General features: G+C 43.4%; 1 protein-coding gene across 6 annotated transcripts in view; it reads left to right on the forward strand.

Moving 5' to 3' along the window:
• SLC20A2 (solute carrier family 20 member 2) overlaps positions 1-18788 on the forward strand; it is a 53380-nt gene that overhangs the window by 30413 nt on the left and 4179 nt on the right. For 3 of the 6 annotated variants that reach the window (XM_014521744.2, XM_006027503.3, XM_025208745.1), the window contains exons 7-10: positions 879-1082; positions 3143-3731; positions 11583-11768; positions 12437-12521. In XM_014521744.2, coding sequence (XP_014377230.1) covers positions 879-1082; positions 3143-3731; positions 11583-11768; positions 12437-12521 — 1064 coding nt within the window. Of the gene's footprint in view, positions 1-878; positions 1083-3142; positions 3732-11582; positions 11769-12325; positions 12522-13131; positions 13217-18788 lie in introns of those variants that run through there. The other 3 variants (XM_025208746.1, XM_025208748.1, XM_025208747.1) reach the window with 3 other exon arrangements.

An 18788-nucleotide genomic window follows, 5' to 3' on the forward strand; every position in this document is an offset into this window, starting at 1 on the left:
CACCCTGCACCCGCCCCGCGCACAAACCTGGCACATCTGGTGAGCTGGGGCTCCTGTGCCATGCCGGGTAGCTTGGTCATGGCCTCACCCACCACCTGAGCAGTATCTCCTGGGCACCCCGCCCCAGTGAGTAAGAGTACCAGTCCCAGTGCCGCCATCCCAGTCATGCAGTTCCCCCCAACCCCTTCCCTTGCTGGAGGGGCAGGCACCCTCCTGCATGCTCCCACTGCCCTGATGCAGCCTCAGCATCTGGCCTCCTTCCCTTAGTGCCAGCAGGCACCCACACCCACCCCCTCCACACACACCCAGACAGTCCCCAAGCCCTGGACCTCCAGTCCCCACTTGCTATACACTTGCCTGCATCCATTTTCTGAGGCTGCTCCCACGACCCTGCCTGGCTGCATGCTGGCCACGTGCATGTGTGCACACAGACGCATGTGATGCCTCTGCTTCCAATCACCCCATCAGCTCCTTGCAGGCTGAAATGCTGCCAGCCTGCAAGGGGAAACCTGTGCTTTCCCATACTTTTTTGGGACTTGCTTGTTACCCTTTCAAATATTCTTGTGACCCACTTTTGGGCCACAACCCATGGGTTGAGAAACACTGAACTTGTAGATAGCTGCAAGAGACCTGTATTTTCATGATTTTCAAGGAATGATGAAGATAAATGTACCAGTAATATATTCCTATGAAGGAACATGTGCCTGGACAATTAGCAGAACAGTAAGTAAACTGCTCAAGCTATTGTTTTCAGGTCAGTTTGTTTTATTAATGTTGGTATTCCATTATGAGTATCAGTAGTGGTACAGATAAGATTGAATAACCTAGCCATTTTGTAAGAAGATTGGTTTAGAATTACAATATTAGCATTTCCTTAGGCCGGTTAAAGAAGGACGCTGCATTGTCAAGGATATCAGATGAAAGTCTTGATAAAATTCAAGATGAGGAGACACCTGTCTTTAAAGAGCTTCCTGGTGCCAAAGCAACTGATGAGAGCACAATTCCCCTCACTGGTTCAATAACAGAATCTGCTGGAGTGTCAGATAGCATAGCAAATGGAAGCCATCCACGTGTGCCATATGGTAAGAAATGAAGGAAACATGGCGAGTTTTATCTTTCCATTGTCTAGATGGTGTTTTCTGGTCAAAGAATCAAGGGGGGATCTTGGATCCATTTCCATTAGGTATGTTTCTGTTTAATTTGAAATTTCTCAAAATGGGTAGATATATTCCTATAGCAGTTCCTGCTAGCAACTGAGATGGCTAATGCTTTGTGTTTTTGGTTAGAACCCCTTCCTTTTTAATTAATCACAACTTTGTAGGAAAAAACAAGAAGGTGACTAAAAAGCTGAATAATTCTTTTCAGACATATTTGATTTTTATATGCAGTTGAACTAGATAATTTAATTTCCTCTTATTCCTGGTCTTAATGCTACTTCTTTGCTATTTTTAAAACCATTTTTAAAATGCAGGGAATATGAAAACATCTCAACTATGAAAGTTAAAATGTAGCATGGTATTTCTCTGTACTGTTCTTGCTAAGGCTTGAAAAGTATTGGTTTGGAGTTGACAAATGTATGATCATTTGCAGTATGTCCCCTAGAAAAATCTCAAGGCTGTGAACATGCACTTACAGAGAGCATGTGGGTATGCAGTAAAGCCATCACTTGTTTAAGGTGCCATTTTTGTTAGTTGGTCTGTCAGGACAGATCCTGTAACCATACTTTGGCCTACTGACTTTGGCTCTAGTATCTATACCCATAGCGTACGGTGCATGTGTTTACACAGGTATAAAACAATTCTATTTAGTTGTTGAAAGGCATGCAACTGAGTTGTACTGCTTAACTAATCAACTAGAACAGTGGTGCTCAACCTTTCTGGCCAGCGGGCCAGATGGACAGTGCACAATCCCTCAATAGGTCAGATCTGGCTGCACAGAGGGGGAAGATTCCAGCCCCAATCCAGCCATGCAATGGTAGGGGGTTAGCCCTGGCCCCATGGGGGAGAAGGGGGCATTACCTGACCCCATGGGAGGAAGGAGGTATGATTTGCTCCCAGTTTGGTCAGGTGGAGGGAAGGGGATGTAGGGAAGCCCCACTGGATGGGGTGTGGGAGGGGGAGCATTCCCTGGTCCCATGGGAGGAAGGGGATGTGGCTTAGCCCCAGCCTGGGCAGGTGGAGGGAAGGGAGTATGGCCTGGCCTTGCCAGGAGAGGTTGGTATGGCCTGGCCCCAACCTGACCGGGTGGAGGGAAGGGGGCTTGGCCTGGCTCTGTTCTGGCCTTACAGTGGGGAGGGTTATGGCTCAGCTCTGACCCAACCCACAGAGCATGGAATTTAGGCAGTGGAGTGGGGTGGTGGTGTTAACTGGCCCTGTTCCCCCACCACCAAATTTATCAACCCATGAGGAGCCTCACAGGCCAGATTCCAAGGCTCCACAGGCCGCATTTGGCGGAGATTGAGCACCCCTGAACTGGAAGATTTTTCTTTTTACCTGTTATTTAGGTAACATCTACATGGCCATGTAATTTTACTAAAAATTGATTACTACATTTTTTGAGAATTACTTAGATATATTAACTCATGACTTAAATGTATGCTACCACTACCAATTAAAAATAAATACTATTTTTTTTTTTCCTTTGGGCAGTTGAATATTTACGAAATGGAAAAGTTAAGGTGTCATTCATAACCTGAACATGGCCATTTTGTGTTCTGTGGAATACATTAGCTCCATGCCATTATATTCATGATATTAATAGAAATAAAATATAGAGGATGTTCAGTATGATTAGGTAGAAGCCTATTTTTTACAAGAAAAACTGTACTTGAGTATGCTCAAATCCTAGTTGGCTGGGTTCAGTTTCTGGACCTGTACAAGTAAATCCTCTCGCAATCCAGTGATGGAAAGCCAGTCAAATTACAATTTATTATGATCTTTACTTAGGGTCAAAGTTTAAAAAAAAATCTATCTCCTATTTTCAAGTGACTTGTTTTCTAAGTGACTTAGAAGACATTTTCAAAAGTCCCTAGCTGCTTTTGAAAATGTTTCCTTGTCTTACAACGCTTGCAGTTAACACATGAATGGGAAGCAAAGGCTGAAGGAAAGTGTGCATCACCTCTATTTTACCTCTGCTTTTTCAGGTAGGGCTTTTTCTATGACGCACACTTCCATGAAATCTCCTGTCTCCAATGGCACCTTTAATTTTGATGGTCACATGAGGAGCGATGGCCATGTATACCACACTGTGCACAAAGACTCAGGATTATATAAAGACTTGCTCCACAAAATACACCTAGACAGGACCAACGATGACAGGCCCACTCAAGACAACAATTACAAGCTACTGCGTCGCAACAACAGCTACACCTGTTACACAGCTGCCATCTGTGGAATGCCAGTACATTCAGCCTTCAAGGCAACTGACACACCGACTCCAGAAGACAGTGAAAAGTTAGTAGGAGACACAGTGTCTTACTCTAAAAAGAGAGTTCGCTATGACAGCTACTCTAGCTACTGCAATGCCGTAGCTGAAGCAGAGATTGAGGCAGAAGAAGGTGGAGTGGAGATGAAGTTAGCATCAGAGCTGTCAGATCCTAACCAACCCCCAGATGATCCTGTGGAGGAGGAAAAAGAGGAGAAAGACGCCTCTGAAGTCCACCTACTTTTTCACTTTCTCCAGATCCTGACAGCCTGCTTTGGATCTTTCGCCCATGGGGGTAATGATGTCAGGTAAGAGTACTCACAAGCTACATACTTTTTGGGCTGAGTACTTTGAGTATTGTTTTCCATTGAGAGGGTTTAGTATGCCCAGATAGGGCTAATTTTGTTATGTGAACAGGTTGCGACAAAACAGTTTTGCTAGCAAACCTTTCTGCATCGATATCTGCTACATATTTAGAGACTTGGGTCACTGAATTACATTTTTTCTTCCACAACAATAACTTCTTTTCTGTTCTGTAGTAAATAGTTCCTTTTTTGGCAAATCCTGTAGCACTCGTAGAGGCACTTAACAGGAATCAGTGCCCTATTGTAGGCATTGTATAAAGAAGCAAAACAAATACAGCCTCTCCCTCAAGAGCTCAGAGTCTGTTTTGACCCCAGGCTCAGAGACCATCAGCAAATGAAAAGTATGGACTGTTTTTGTCAACGTGTTCAAGTAGACTTTCATCTTTCATAACACTGCCCTGTTGCAGGTATATAGGAGACCAGATTGGGGAAAATTAGCGAGCAAGCTCAGCTTTCCTGCAAGGAAGGGCACTTGTGTAAGGTAGAGCAAATCCTCTGAACCAGAGATGGAATACTTATGGGGAAGCCTCCAGGCCTGTGATTGAGCTGCTGAGTCATTTAATTCGTCGCTGTCCATTTCAGCAGATGACTTTTGCCGAGGCTCTGGCCTTGTGAGTTGGCTGCCAGGTGGTAGTTCTCATGGATCAAGTGTTCTTGGTGGATCCATACTAGGGGATTTCTATATTCACTTCTTCCTGGCTCTGCCTTGTATCAGAACTGCTTTCTCCCAGAGAAGGAAAAAATCTATGTAGTTAGCCACGCTCACTTATTCTCAACTGTGGCTTTCTATTTTTAGCAAGCTCTTCACAGGTTTCCACAACAGCAGTCATTAAGCCCTCACTAGTAGTATATGCCAAGATTAAAGTATCTTTAGCCCCTCCATTGCTATGATCTGTATTTTGGGTTAAATTAAGGGAAGCTATGATCCACATTGGCCAAAGAAAAAGGTAGCTTCTGTCAGTATCAAACAGTGGAAGTACATCCCTGCAGGCTTGCAAGTTAGCGCCACTGAGACCAGGAGGTTTCAAACTCAGGGTGAAGGGTCTCTTATCTTTCAAGAAGCCCTTTGAGGAAATGCAGGGTTTCTGGGACCATGCCATCCCTAAAAGACACTTGGATCTGTAGTCACTGTGCTCTCCAATGTTTTTTTCAAGATTATATCCTCTCACTATTTCCTTCTGATCCTTTAAAATTCTATCCACTCCTACAAGCAGAACCTGAGTCCAGACATTGGTCATGTTGCATTCTGACAAAGGCGGCCTTTTCCCTCTCTTCTCATGCCTCTCTTCTTGTCTTTTTGAAGTCTCTTATAACTGTGGCCACTGCTGTAAAGCTTCTCTTCTGCCCATTCTGCTCTTTGGATATCTTCCCCTTTCCTTCTGTATTCCATGTTTGCTTAAAAGCACTGCCCAATATCTCCCCTGTCTTTATCTCCCCTTTATCTCTCATCTCCTCCAGCTCCTCTCCGTGGCTTCTCATTTCTGGCTTGTCATCTTCCCAGAAACCCTTCTCTCCTTCCACTTGTTCACTATTTCCTTTCCTGTGGGCCTTTCTGACCACCCCACCACCATCACACTGGAGCAGATAAAAGGAGAAATAAATTAAAGGTTAAAATTAATATTAAAAAATCCTGCATGCAGTTTGACAAGCCTATGTTATATTTGCACTGAAGTGTAGTACAGTGAGGCAAAGCATAGTCTGGGCTATGGTCTGTTGTGTATCATTTTTTTTTAAATGCCCTGAAGCAGAGGTCAGTCTTCTGCTGTGCTTTAGGCACTATTTACTGCACTTTTTGCACATTTTGAACAATATAGATATATTGTGTTCATTCCATCCTCCAAAAGAGGCTAGGGGGAAACTGGGCAAATTCTGTTTCCTCAAGTAGATAAATTGCCTTATTGTCTCCCAAAAGATCCTCTCCCTGACACTGGCAGCTGAGCCTGGAAACCTAGTCTTTCAGGTTGCATAGCTATGCATGCAAACATATAACCACAGCATTAGAAACCACTGTTAGAAACCCTTAGGGGACCCTCTTTTGGCTCACATCAACGGGGGTATTGGCTGCAATGGTTGCCCATTGAATAAAACAAGGACTGGTGGCGACACCTTATCGCTTCATTCAGGCTGCCTCCCTGCTGTAGCAAGAGCCCTGGATTGTCTCCAGGGCCCGAGACTGATTGTGTGAGCCAGTCCAAGAGCCTTATGACACCCTGCTGCACAAATGCTGAACAGAAAGCTAAAGAATTTCAAATCCCAACTAAATGTGTTGGAACAGAATCATTGCAGAAATGCTGTTGTTAAACTTAATTAACTGGGCAGGTTTCACTGGCTCAGCACTTGGGCACAAAGGGAGCATGTAGGGCTGCTCACAGGTCAACCGGAGAATGAAAAAGGGCAGGATGGAAAAGAAAAGACATTGCCCAGGAGCATGACTACATACAGAGCTGCCAGAGACAGAAATGCTCATCCAGGGCCAGTGCTCCAAGGAAGGTTAGAGGGCAGAGGCCCTTGGGGCCACCAGACAGTTGCATTCACTTTCCAGGGCAGGGAGGTTAATGTATATAAACCTCAATGCATTTAACACAAGACCTAATGATCAGAAGTTCAGTACTGGGGCTCAGCCTGCATCTACAAAATACCTGCATGATGGAGAGAACGTCCAAAGGTCTGGGTTCAGCTAAGGAGCTGGGAGTCTGACTGCCTGTCTGAGTTAATGGAGGTCCCCATGAAGCTCATTAGTCTTGTTCACTACACAGAGCATTATTGCATGAGGGCTTCCCTGTCAGTAGTGGACTTCTGGTGTGGGAAGCCCAATGATCTGATAAAAAGGAGGGCAGAGAAATATGAGCAAGTTTGGCTGAGGTGGAGTAAATGATGCCTGGGCTCACATGCTCAATGTTGAGGAGAGAGAGACCTATTGAATAAGCTACCTGCTTTGGGGAGGGGGAGTGGGGAAGGAATTATGGGATCTTATAATTAAAGACTGTAGCATAATGCCTATGCATGGGGAGGACCTTAATTCTCTAGTGCTTGAATGCTCAGTCCTACAACCTTAATGTTCCTTTGCTGTCATTTTTTAGGATGTCATTTCCTAAGTTTGTAAATATATTTATTTATGCAGTTAAAAAGCTGCCCTTTGCAACAAAGGCTCAGGGTGGCTTACAGTAAGAAGAATAGAACATAAATGAAAAGAACAGAAACTCCATTGCTTTAGCTTCCAACATGGGTTGTCAGGAGAGCTGAGATCCTTAAATCCACAGACCAGTCCTCCACAACTTGTGCTAATGAAGTGATAGGTAGCAGTGGAAGGCAGTTATCACCCTTGCAGGCCAACCACTAGAGGATGGAGAGACTAATTGCCAGTGGGTTTCACAGCTCTTTGCTGGACAGCCAAATGAACTGAAGTTAATGCTGAGGAATCCAGGAGTTCAGTTTCAGGATTGGCAAGGGGAGTGTGCCTAGATCTTCCCCTGCTGTATCCCTCCAGCTTCTCTTTTCCTACACTGATTCTGGCTCCTTCTCCTGTTGGCTCCTTGCCGTGCCACTTCCATCTTCCCCTGGTTCAATCGGCTGCACTGTCACAGATTTCCTGGGTGAGCACTGGGAAGTCACATAGGCCCAGTTTTTATGCTCAGCTCAGCTTGGCCAGCCAAGGTCTCATGTTCCAGACTGAAGGCCATCGAGGGGTTACAATGAAGCCAGACCTAAGTATCTTTAAGAATCTGGGCCTGTGTACTTCTGTGCCTCAGGTTTCTGTTCAGCGGGGAAAATAAAGAGTCCTCCAACTTCACAAGAGAGTTAAGACGATGGAGGCCCTCAGGTACTGTAGTAATGGGGACTTGATATCCCTTGCAGTTAGAGTCCCCAGACAAGCAGTTATAAGTTAAAGTTTTATGCTGTAGTGTGAATTTAAACTCAGTACAAAACTCTTAACAGCCCATAGTTTGTTTTTCACTTTTACTTTCCAAATGTTTCTTGACAGAAGACTTCAGAGACATCCCCATATAGCAAAGCAACTGTCCTTGGTGGCCGAGAGTCCAAGCCATATTGAACACAATTCTCAAGGAGATAAGGAAATGTCTTTCTCATTCAGGTACCACAGAGGAAGGAGGCAGCCAGGCGTTTTTGAAAATCCAGCTTAGGGCCATTGTGTATGCATAGGTAGCTTTAAACATCTGATCCAAAGTTTCTCTGCCTTTTGTTGAGAGCGCTTCAGAACTGCTTCCTGACATAGGATAGTTTGAACTGTTCTCCTGAGATAAAGAACCAGATCCTCCCTCATGTGGTTCAGAAGGATGGTCCTAGCTACCACCTTTACTCTCTTATTGATTGATTTGTGCATTACCACCTGATGGTCGCTGCTGCCCTGAGGAGCAGATCTGCTCCTTCTGATGCTGTGCTACTCAGAATCTTCATCTCAAGGTGCCCCCACAGGGTCTGCAGAGCCTGTTGCTGGCACAGCTGGAAAAGCCCCTTCCTTCTCCCCCAGCTTAGCAGCCCCGTCCCCAACTTGACTTCTCCAGGGCCAAACAAAAATCAGCAGAACCATGCCTTTTTGTATTTATTGCATTATATTAGAAGAGAGCCCTTTCTTTGTGGACTGGGCTTAGTCACATCAAAGAGGCATTGTCAGCAGGTGAAAACTGGGTACTGCTATAAATCTGCTTTCATACAAAAGAATCTTTTCCCTCTGCAGGTTCAGAGGCCAGTGCTACCCTCTCATTTATCTCAGGGTTTTCAGGTACTTGTGGTAGAGCTTGTAGAACAGTCATGAGCTGACTTTTTACTTGCTCACAGTTTATCTGCTTTTCATTTCAACAGACATTTTATCTCTAAGTTGTGGAACCACGTGAATCGTTTTCACTGTATTTGTCGGGCCAGATTTTAGCCTGGTTGTCCCCTCAGCCTGGTTCTGCACTCATAATTTTACAAGTACATTGAAGTATGCTTAGAAGTCTGCCGCCACCTTATGTAGACACAATCAGGGTCTGAGACACCTGAGTAACTTAATCTACACCTGCAAACCATGAGCACAGAAACAGAGGCTGGGTTCCAGAATTGTGAGTTCTCAATCAAGTATCACTCACTCCTCTTCCAGGCAAAATAATTCTTGCAATCCAGCACTTCAGTACTTTGAATCCTGTGCTTCTGTAGACCTCCTTATCCTCAGCTATGTCATAAGCATTCACTTAAGTCTCCTTAGCACATTTAGAACAGCATTTCTTTTTGTCATTTTAGAGCAGGATTTCTCTTGACCTGTTAGAGTTGAGGGGGATGGACCTCATTTGCTTAGGTGCCTTCTGTGAGATGCTAAAGACCTCAACTCCCAGAATCAGAAACTAGGGCTTTCTACTACTGGAAGGTTAGACTCAAGCTTCAAAACAATGTAAATGATTAACTGCTAGACATGGTAGCCTGGCGTGCACAATATTTGAGACCTTAAAACTGTCCCTGGCACCAGCTGTGTGTTTTGGTAATGTGCCAAAGCTAAATATAGTGGGTCCCAAACCTAGGACAAGTGAAACCGTCAACCTTGGACTCCGAGTTTTATGAACCCTGCTATCCATTATTATCAGTCTGTAAAATGAGCAGCTTCCTACTGGATTTTAAACCTCTTGAACTACATAGGACATCTTTTTTGTGAGTGCTCAGGTGTGATTAGAACTTGGTATCAAAGGGGGGCATCCCTGTCATCTGCTATCAGTGGTTTGCAGTAAGGAAAGTACTGTTTAGCCAGGCGTAGTACAAGTGTATGAAAGAAGGAGATGCAGAAACAGTAAAGTACACTTGCCTAAGTTGAAGCACTCAGTGGGAGAAAGCTTTCTTTAGCAATTCTCTGCATCAGGAAGTGCCCCAACCTGCCTGTGATGCTAAGTCCAGATTTAAGCATTCAAATGAGCATGGTGTAATTTTCTAATGAAGATTCAGAGTCCTGTTCCCCCTCAGTGAGTTGCCAGGTGCTGAGCTCTTCATAAAAGCTGGCCTTTGCGCTGCTGAAATGATGGAATGTAGCAATATATTGATGCAGGGACCCTCACCCAGTTAAGCCATATGAATACAGTTTTCTTCTCTGTGTGTTTTGATTTAAAAAAAAAAAAAGTGACGTTACTGAATGCCACTTCTGTGAAGGCTGCCCCCCATGTTCATTAATCAGTTATTTTTAATATTAAATATTTGATAGAATGATGCCAGTGTTGAACTTTTAGCCAATCTAGCAGATTTAACCTGCTAACAGGTTTCTCCAATGTGATGACAGAAACACTGTGCAGATTTACTGCTAAACACTCTCACCATATCACTCTGTAATGGACTCCTGCGTCATTTGAAAGGAATCTCCATAGACGATATGGTAGAGGTGTTGACTGGAAGACTCAGATCCTGTAGGACAAATACATTTTTTCAGGGTGTTTCTGATTTGATCAGCCCCACAGTGACGCTTCTTGTGTTCCTCCAGCAGCTTGTCGTCAGAGCTGACAGCAAGAAGATACAAACGTAGGAGCGTGCTACCTATTACGCATCTTGGTGCTGCTGATCTTTCCAGACTTCAGATCTGGGCTGTATGTGCAGAGTTGGCCTTAAAGCACTCATGATCATTTCTCTGAACCTAGTTCAGGTGTGGGCCAACCTGGGGTAGCGGTGCCATGTGAGTGAGAGGTGCCTGAACACTGGTTTAACTGCAAATGGCTGCAAGTGGTTCCGAAAGGTTGATACGCAGCTAAAATTTCACACGGTGCAGGGAGATACCAGTCCTGTCCCTTTATTGTCATTCCCAAGAACTTTTTATAATTAAACATGAGGTTCTTTTTATTTGCCTTTTGGGGTTTGCATCTGTAGCATTCACAGGCTGCCCATTTTCAAGCCTTTCTTTACAACCAAAAAAACTCGAAGCTTAACCCCATTTTTTTTAAGTGACAGCTGAAATTCCCATTTAAATTACATGATTCCAACATCTGGAGTTAAGAGTAGAACACCAAATATTGCAAGGTTTGCAATAGGAAACAGGATACCAGTGTTGCCAACTCTTGGTGTCTGTGTGTATATCAGCTGTCGGGCAGGGAATTAGCTGGAAACCCCTGCACTAACACTATGATCCTCTTTGAGCCAGTTTAAACTAGCTTAAGGGCAGATTCCAAACAGCACCAAGGATGTTATTGCTTCTAGATTCTGCTCATATATCCATGGGCTACACGTAGAGTCTGTGGAAGAAGGCTTAACTTCCAGTTGTGGCTTTGCTGGACCTGCTGACAGAAATTCTGTGACCTTTGTTATACGTGGGGTCAGACCAGCTGATCAGAATAATCCTTTCTGACCTGTAAATTGGAGTCTACTTTCTTTCTTCCCTCCCCAACCCTTGAGGAAAAGGATCTAATTTAAAACTTGAGTTAGGAAATGTCTGAAGACACTTGTTTGTCAAGTTGCATCCTCTATAATGGCTTGCAGAACAATGGTGGGAACAATGTCTTCCAAAGTAGACATATGAAAGGTAATCAATGATCAAGCACTTGTAGAAAATTATTTGCAATAGTATTTCTTCTCTTAGTTCCTGGCTTGGTGATAGGTAGTGAAGTGGAAACAACTGGGGCAGGGGAAGGAAGGACTTTGGTTCTGATCCCATTTGAGTCACGTGTTGCAGTCTTCTTTACAAATATTATACAAAGGTAGTCTCACTTCACCATGGGATACAAACTAATGCTGAACCCAGTTATGGAGAGAGAGGCCAAACAAAACATGCACCACTTGTTGAAAAGGATATGCCTCTTTTAATAACCCACCATAATTCTTCTCTTTCTCTAGCAATGCAATTGGGCCTCTGGTAGCTCTCTGGCTTATCTATGACCAAGGAGGTGTCTTGCAAGAAGCTGCTACTCCCATCTGGCTGCTGTTGTATGGAGGTCTTGGGATCTGTGTGGGTCTCTGGGTCTGGGGAAGAAGAGTAATCCAGACGATGGGTAAAGACCTCACACCAATCACACCATCAAGGTAAGTACAGAGTTACTGGCTTGATTGTGTGCCTGTCTTGCACTGATCTAGTTTGATAAACTGTTGCCATAGCATTTGTGTGTTTAACTGTTTAGATTATTAGGTTTGCATGTGATCTGATTTTAAGGTAGATAGTTTGATTTCCCCCCCTGTCTTTCTAAAAAAAAATAGCCCTGTAATGAATACAGCATGAGTTTGTATCGTAGAGGTCTAGTGAAGCGGAGCATTCTGCTGATGAAGTACTGTACTTAACATGGGAATTGAAGCGGGTGTACTCATTAAACCTAGAAACAACAAGGTTAAAATAGTTTTCCTGTATGTTTCCAAACATTAAAAAACATGAGTTTAATTCATATTTTTGCTGTAATGCATACTAGACCTCTGCTGCTGCTTAACCCAGTTACTAATTAGGCATGATCAGTGGAATACGTAGAGTAGTAAAACAGCCTCAAGTGACAAGCTGTGGCAACCAGCTTAATGGAGAGGTGACTGGAGTGCATTGTTTCTATTATTCAGCAGTTCCTTATTCTCTTAATATAATTCTATAACCAAATCAGTTGGACGTAAACAATTGAAGAAGATGCGGGTAAGACTCTGGCACACTGCATGGTGTCAGTCCAACCGGATATAAAGAGTGACTGTGAAGTGTTCTTTTATGCTTCCTGCAGTGGTTTCACTATTGAGTTGGCTTCGGCGTTCACAGTTGTGGTAGCTTCAAATGTTGGACTTCCTGTCAGTACTACACACTGCAAGGTATGCCTTTGCCATGTGACTGCAGTCAGGCCAGTCTGGACTGTTCATCTTTAATTTTGCTGCTCAGATCAGTTTCTAATAGCATGATTCAATGAGGGCAAATCTGGAATGTTTTTCTGGAAGGCAGAAGCAGCTGTTTGTAGAACAGGTTTATGTTGAGACGCATAATCAAGGTACCTACTCTCTAAAAACTATATATAGATCTCTGAAAAATAGTGCAGAACTGGAAATGTCTGCTGTAAATACATTCTGTTTTCACCATGCACACATCGAGAATCAGTTGCAACTGAGATATAGGAACCTATAGAGTACAAACTCCATAGGTTCTGTCAAAGAAGAAAAACCTCACAAAAATGTGGTCCACAATTCTGAGAAAATGATTGCAAGCAAAAATGAGCCATTCTAGAGTGCCCAGGGAATAGAAACATTTGCTTTGCTTTCCTCTGAAGATGCTATTTGAGTCTGGATCTGTGACAGCCTCCCTGTTCAGTTGCTGACACACCTTCCATCATTCATATTTCACTTTCTTGTTAAGTGCATGGCATGGGATTTCCTTCATATAACTCCTATACTACAAAATTTCCATCTGTCTTTTTTTATTTCTTCACAGTGGATTTTGCATTGAAGTAATGTGTGCGCTAACGGTACTTGTAGCCTCAAATGTGGGTATTCCAATAAGCTCCACTCATTGCAAGGTATTGGAGTGTGCAGTGATCATATCAGTAAACCAAATTGCTCAGATATAATATAACAAATCATGAGAAATGCTCATTGTTGCACTTTGCCTTCATCATGTAGTGCACTGATTACAAAAAAATAAGGACTGCATTAAAAAAAAATACACGAATGCACAGCTAAGAGTGGGACAATTTGCACAAAAGGCTGGGATGTTTGAGGTTCTTACCAAAATGTTAGGTTGGCCGTATTGAATATATGACCCATTTCTACTGTAGTTTATTGCTCACTGTTATAGTAATAGTTGCAATATGATATATGTAAGTCAATGGCATGATGTCAGGTTAATACCTTGTAGTGACCTCAGTTTTTTAACACACTTGTGCAGTAAAGTTCTCAGTCTGAGCCTTGTGTTAGCTTGGATCTTTGCATTTAGCTTCTTTATTTTAGAGTTCCGTATGTGTAGCAAACTGAGATAAGGTTGTGGCTGATGACGCTGTGGTAAAATGCAGGGAAAGGATCATGACGTGTATGCACAGCATGTAATGTTCAGACAATTACATTGTTCAACAGGGCTGCTCAGGACTTGGATTTTCCATTCCACAGGAAATTCCAAATTTCAAAAAGCTTTGTTTTGTATCAGAGCAGGATCCTAACACTGTGTTTTGAGGACTCCAAACACTATTTTGGTTTGACTTTTCAAAACAAGAGCGCGGTTCCTGGAGCAGCCCACACCTCCAGCAGCAGTGCTGCGAGGCACTCGGAGCTGCCAGCTTCCCCACTGTGTGGCAGGGAGTCTGGAAGGCACAGGTCAAGCCAGAGACCCTGGGGCTTTCAAGGCTGCCAGACCCTCTGGTGCCGTGCATCAAGCTGAGAAGCCCAGTTCTGGGTGGAGCTCCCTACTCAGAGGCAGCCCACAAGAAACCAGGCCAGATTCCACCCAAAAAAAAAAAAGACTCAAGGAAGTTGACACATTTGCAGAACATTGAGATTGTGTTGAATTGGCCCGTTCTGGTGGAAAAACATTTAATTTGAAAATATCCTACCAACTCTATTGTTCAGCCATTTCTTTCTTCGACTTAAAATTCTTTGAGGATTAGCCACATTTGGGGTATTATGAAGGGATTTGCAGAATGCTCAGGGTTGGCCTAACTCTCCTTCCAGTCTATTGAATCCAGTGGTTAAAAAAAACCACCTGAGCATTTTTGAATGGCTGGACCTTTGTTGCTCAAACATTTTAAAAGCATAAATTTGCTTCGGGCCCAGCACACACTGTAGTTCCCATCTGAAAGGAAACTTGCCTCAAAAGCTAAAAGCTGCTGAGACAGGCTCTTAGAAAGAAGAGGGCCTTTACTTTAAGTTTTTAGCTTTGGTATGGCACAAGGGAGGGATTTTTTTCCTTTTTCTAGTTGTATAACAGAATGCTGGTTTGTTTAAATTCTGCTTACAAGAAAAAAAAGTTTGCTTCTTATCTGTGGACACTACCGGAATTTTGCTGTGCACAACTGAATCAGTTTTCCTTCTGAACAGAAAGGTCTACTTTGCTGTAGGATTACACCCTTCAGGCTTTCACTGGACTGCAAGCACTTGAGCAAAACAATAGAAAGATCCTAAGTTGTCAAGGAAAGTTGAAGCAAATATTGTAACAGATTTGGACAGAGAAATTATACTGAGTTAAAAGCAAATGTGAGGGATGTGCTTATTTACAAATCTGTTCCTGTCCCATGATTAGTGGATGCTAAATCATAGTACCCGTAATTTAGCTCTGTATTGTCCAGAATAGTTTCACTTACCATGAAGGCTTATGAAACAGTTACCACAGGGCAACTGGTGTGTAGTACGTCTCTCTCCTCCTTTTAACTCAGTATAGTGTGTTCATGTGTCTGTACCCTAAAATACTTTGTAAACCCTTTTTAATAGGGGAAGTGATTCATCTGAAAATATTTTATTAGCACTTACATGCTGCTACACCATCAAAGATCTGTGCAAACACCAAGCATTTAAGCACATGCCACTGGGACTCAAATACAAGTTTGCCTCCAGAAAGCAAATAGATTAAGTCTTGAGCCTATAGTGTCAGGAAGTACGATGCATCAGGCTCAGCTTTTTCACACTGCTTTTATGTGAGAGAAGCAACATATGTTATTTTAGGGATTATGTTTGGTAGAAGAGATGTCAATCAACTAAGTCACAGCAACATGAATTGAGGACTAAGGGAGAAGAGTGGTTTCTGGGTGAGCACTTCTACACGAGCAGCAAGGCTGCTCCAACACACTGTAATTACAGCATGTCGGAGCAGACTTGATTAATCAAGTCTGCTGGAGCATGGTAATTACTGTACTCCAGCGTCTCATATATTAGCATCCCCATGCTGAAAAATGGCAGCAGGGGTGCTTTAACTAAAGCTCATTCCACCACCTGTAGTTAAAGCATTGCTGCCATTTTTCAGCATGAGGATGCTGATGCACGAGATGCTCTGGGTGCTTTAATAAGAGCGGCTCTCAGAGCCACTCTAATTAAAGTGCCTCCCTCCCCCACTCCCAGAGCACATGTATAAACACCCAGTGTTCCCTTGGGTTAGGCAGTGGGATTTGATTATGAAAAGGAAAAACTGTGTTGTCTACCAAGGATAGCCCTTGGTGGGAAATTTCTTATTTCCCAGGGGACACAATGGAAAGTACAGGACACGCTGTCCCCTGCAAAGAGTGTTCAGATGTTCATGAAGATGGAGTAGCTGGGCTTTGTCTCCGTTAATTCCATTTTTTCTCCCTTTATAAACTGCAAGAGAAATGTGAATCCTTTCCACCCCCCAGTCTGCTGGAGTCAGGCAAAGGAATGCAAAGGAACGCGCTTGGCAAACAGCCTTCCTGCCAGTTGTGTGACCTTGAAAACTTTTCAGCTCTTAACATTTGGGTCCTAGTTTGCAAAGAGCTCTTCTTCCCCACCCTTATTTTCAAATGCAATCTGTACAAGAAAGGGGGAAAAAAAACAAACCTTCCAATTCCCTTGCAGCATCAATTCTCTCTGCACTGACAGAAGACTCAGCTCAGTCAGGTAGCCCCCAAATGAACCATCTTGGCCCTTAATGTAATGGGTGGCACAGAGGAGAGACAGAGTGTGGGGCCCAGGGGCAGAGGAGGCAGAGCAGAAGTAGTCTGTCATACGGGCCTAGGAGTGGGGTTGCCAGGATCTCTCGGGCAGGAGGTATGGAGTGGGGCAGCTCAGGATAACAAGTACATGCTGAGGTGGACTGGGGCTTCCTTTTTTTTCCTTGGGGCAATGTTCAGTCTCCAGAAAGACAGGGGAATAGATTTGGGGATCCTTTTTCCCCAGGGGTTTAAGACCACGTCCCTGAGGAAGGGGAAGTTTGGCCTGACAAAGGAGGTCTGGTTGCCTGGGGTGAGCTGCACTGTAGCTTGTATCACCTTCTGCTGGGTTGAAGGGAGGAGACTGTAGGTATCGGGGGGAGTAGAGAGCATAGATGTGCATGAGGAGGATTTACCAAGAATTTTCAGCTGGTTTTAACCCTGGTTGGAACCACAGAGTAGGCAAGCTTGTACAGGCTAAAAGTGTTTTTGAGCAGAGTAGGAGCCATTTACTTGATTTCCAGTGCTGGAGCCTTGACTTCACTGTATTCCAGCCAGCTTCCAAACTAATTCAGCTGAAGTGGTCTGAAACCATATTAGAGCTTTTGGGGAAACTTTGTAACGTAGACAGGATTGTAGAAGAAGAGTGGGATTATAATATTTTACTTGCACCATGTTACAAATAAGGTTTCACTGAGCGCAAATGGCATTGATCTTTAATTTGAGTCAGTGAACTACGTGACAAGTCATGTTAGGAGATGCAGTGTTGATACCAGAGACAAATGCATCAACTTCTAACAAAGCAGCAGCTGGAAGCACCTTTATAGGTGGTAGTCAAGATTTGAACTTAACTCAAGTCTCAGGGCTTTTCTGTGCAGAAAAGTTAGTACCCAGTAAACTTGGGTGTGAATATACAAACCATTTGCTGCTCTACACTACTTCCCAGGGAGGACACTTCAAGTGCACAAGGGTACACTTAGCTTCCCTGGCAGATGTTACAAAAATGGCACGATTGGGATCTGAGAACTTTTATGCCCCATCCCAAAAATCCTACTATACCAGATATGTGTAGCAGGACACACAATGTTTGGGATGAAACATAAAATTGTTGCAATCTCAATAATGTGTCCAATCCCACAAATTGGACAGGGGTCCTGGACCCTGGGGCTGCCCCATGACCCATCCTGCTGCTCAGATGAGTTTGGGATTAGGCATGGGGCAGCCCTGAGTCCCAGTGTAGGACCTGGAGTTGCCTCTAGCCTGATTGGGCTGGAGGTATCCCCCAGAACTCTAATTCCAGACCTGAGGTTGTCCATGATCAATGCCAACAGTCAGCTGGTTGTTGGCATCCATCAAGGGTTTTGGGAGATTTGGCTCTGGGACACAGACTACACATTCAAGTTAAAACACCATACAAACCAGCCCTAAAGATGTTCTACCTTATATGTGTAACATTTTTGTGACTGGTTTGCCATTTTATGGTGCCGTAAACAGCCTGAATGCATGGCATGTTGTAATTTATGATAAGATTAACATGTTAGTCCCTCCATTAATGTAAGGTCTTCCAGAGCCCCACATATGGAAGTGAATTTGCCCCCCTTTCTAAATTTGGTAACTGGCTACCTCATACTGAGTATGCATTAAGAGGGTTCATGTGGAGAGCTAGTGTAGAGTAGCTGGCATGCTGTAAATACCCACCCAAGCTTTCTGTCCACAGACTTCCTTGTATGAATGGACACTTTGTCTAATAGTCATTCTACATGAGGGCTTTTAAATAACCTGGATGACATGCGACAGGTAGACTGAACTTGTGTATTCACCAAAAAAGATGGAAAATAGGAGTTAAAACTCCTCAGTACAGAAGTGTATATTCTAGTAGGCATTGCTGTGGCATGGGATAAAAGTTGCAAAAGTATTTCTGTAATTTGGGAGTTAAGCAGAACATATGAAGGCAAACTGCACTAGTTTCAATCCAATCTGAAGGTAGATATCATTTGAGATTTGACAAATTTTTAGTGTTCTCCTTTGATGTTTCTAACTGCTTTCCTAACCTTTTATTCATCAAAATCATTAATAACTAACTTTATTGTTTAGAACTGGATTTACCAATGCCATCATTGCTGATACCTTTTTCCAGGGAGAAAGCACCCTTAAAGCACCTTTTGCTTAGATAGCAAACTTCAGCCTTACACAACAGAATGGAAAAATGATCAGACCCTGCAAATCTGCAGAATGTCACAGACCTAGTTTGTGGAGGGGCCACACGAATCAATCATGATGTTTCCTTGGGACAAGGATTTCTGAGTTATTCAAAAAGCACCTTTTCTCACCTGACACAAACAATCCATGGACATCCACAATACTTTAATTAGGATTAACATGGTGGTTATTTATGGGTTTATTCAGATTAAAGGTTATATCGATTAAATTTCTCTCTTGGATCAGATTTTTTAACCCAATGATCTTTTAAAGCAAAATCTTCCTTTAGTTTATTCCTATAGAGACT

Source organism: Alligator sinensis, unplaced genomic scaffold, assembly GCF_000455745.1.
Source record: "Alligator sinensis unplaced genomic scaffold, ASM45574v1 scaffold320_1, whole genome shotgun sequence".
Lineage (NCBI taxonomy): Eukaryota > Metazoa > Chordata > Crocodylia > Alligatoridae > Alligator > Alligator sinensis.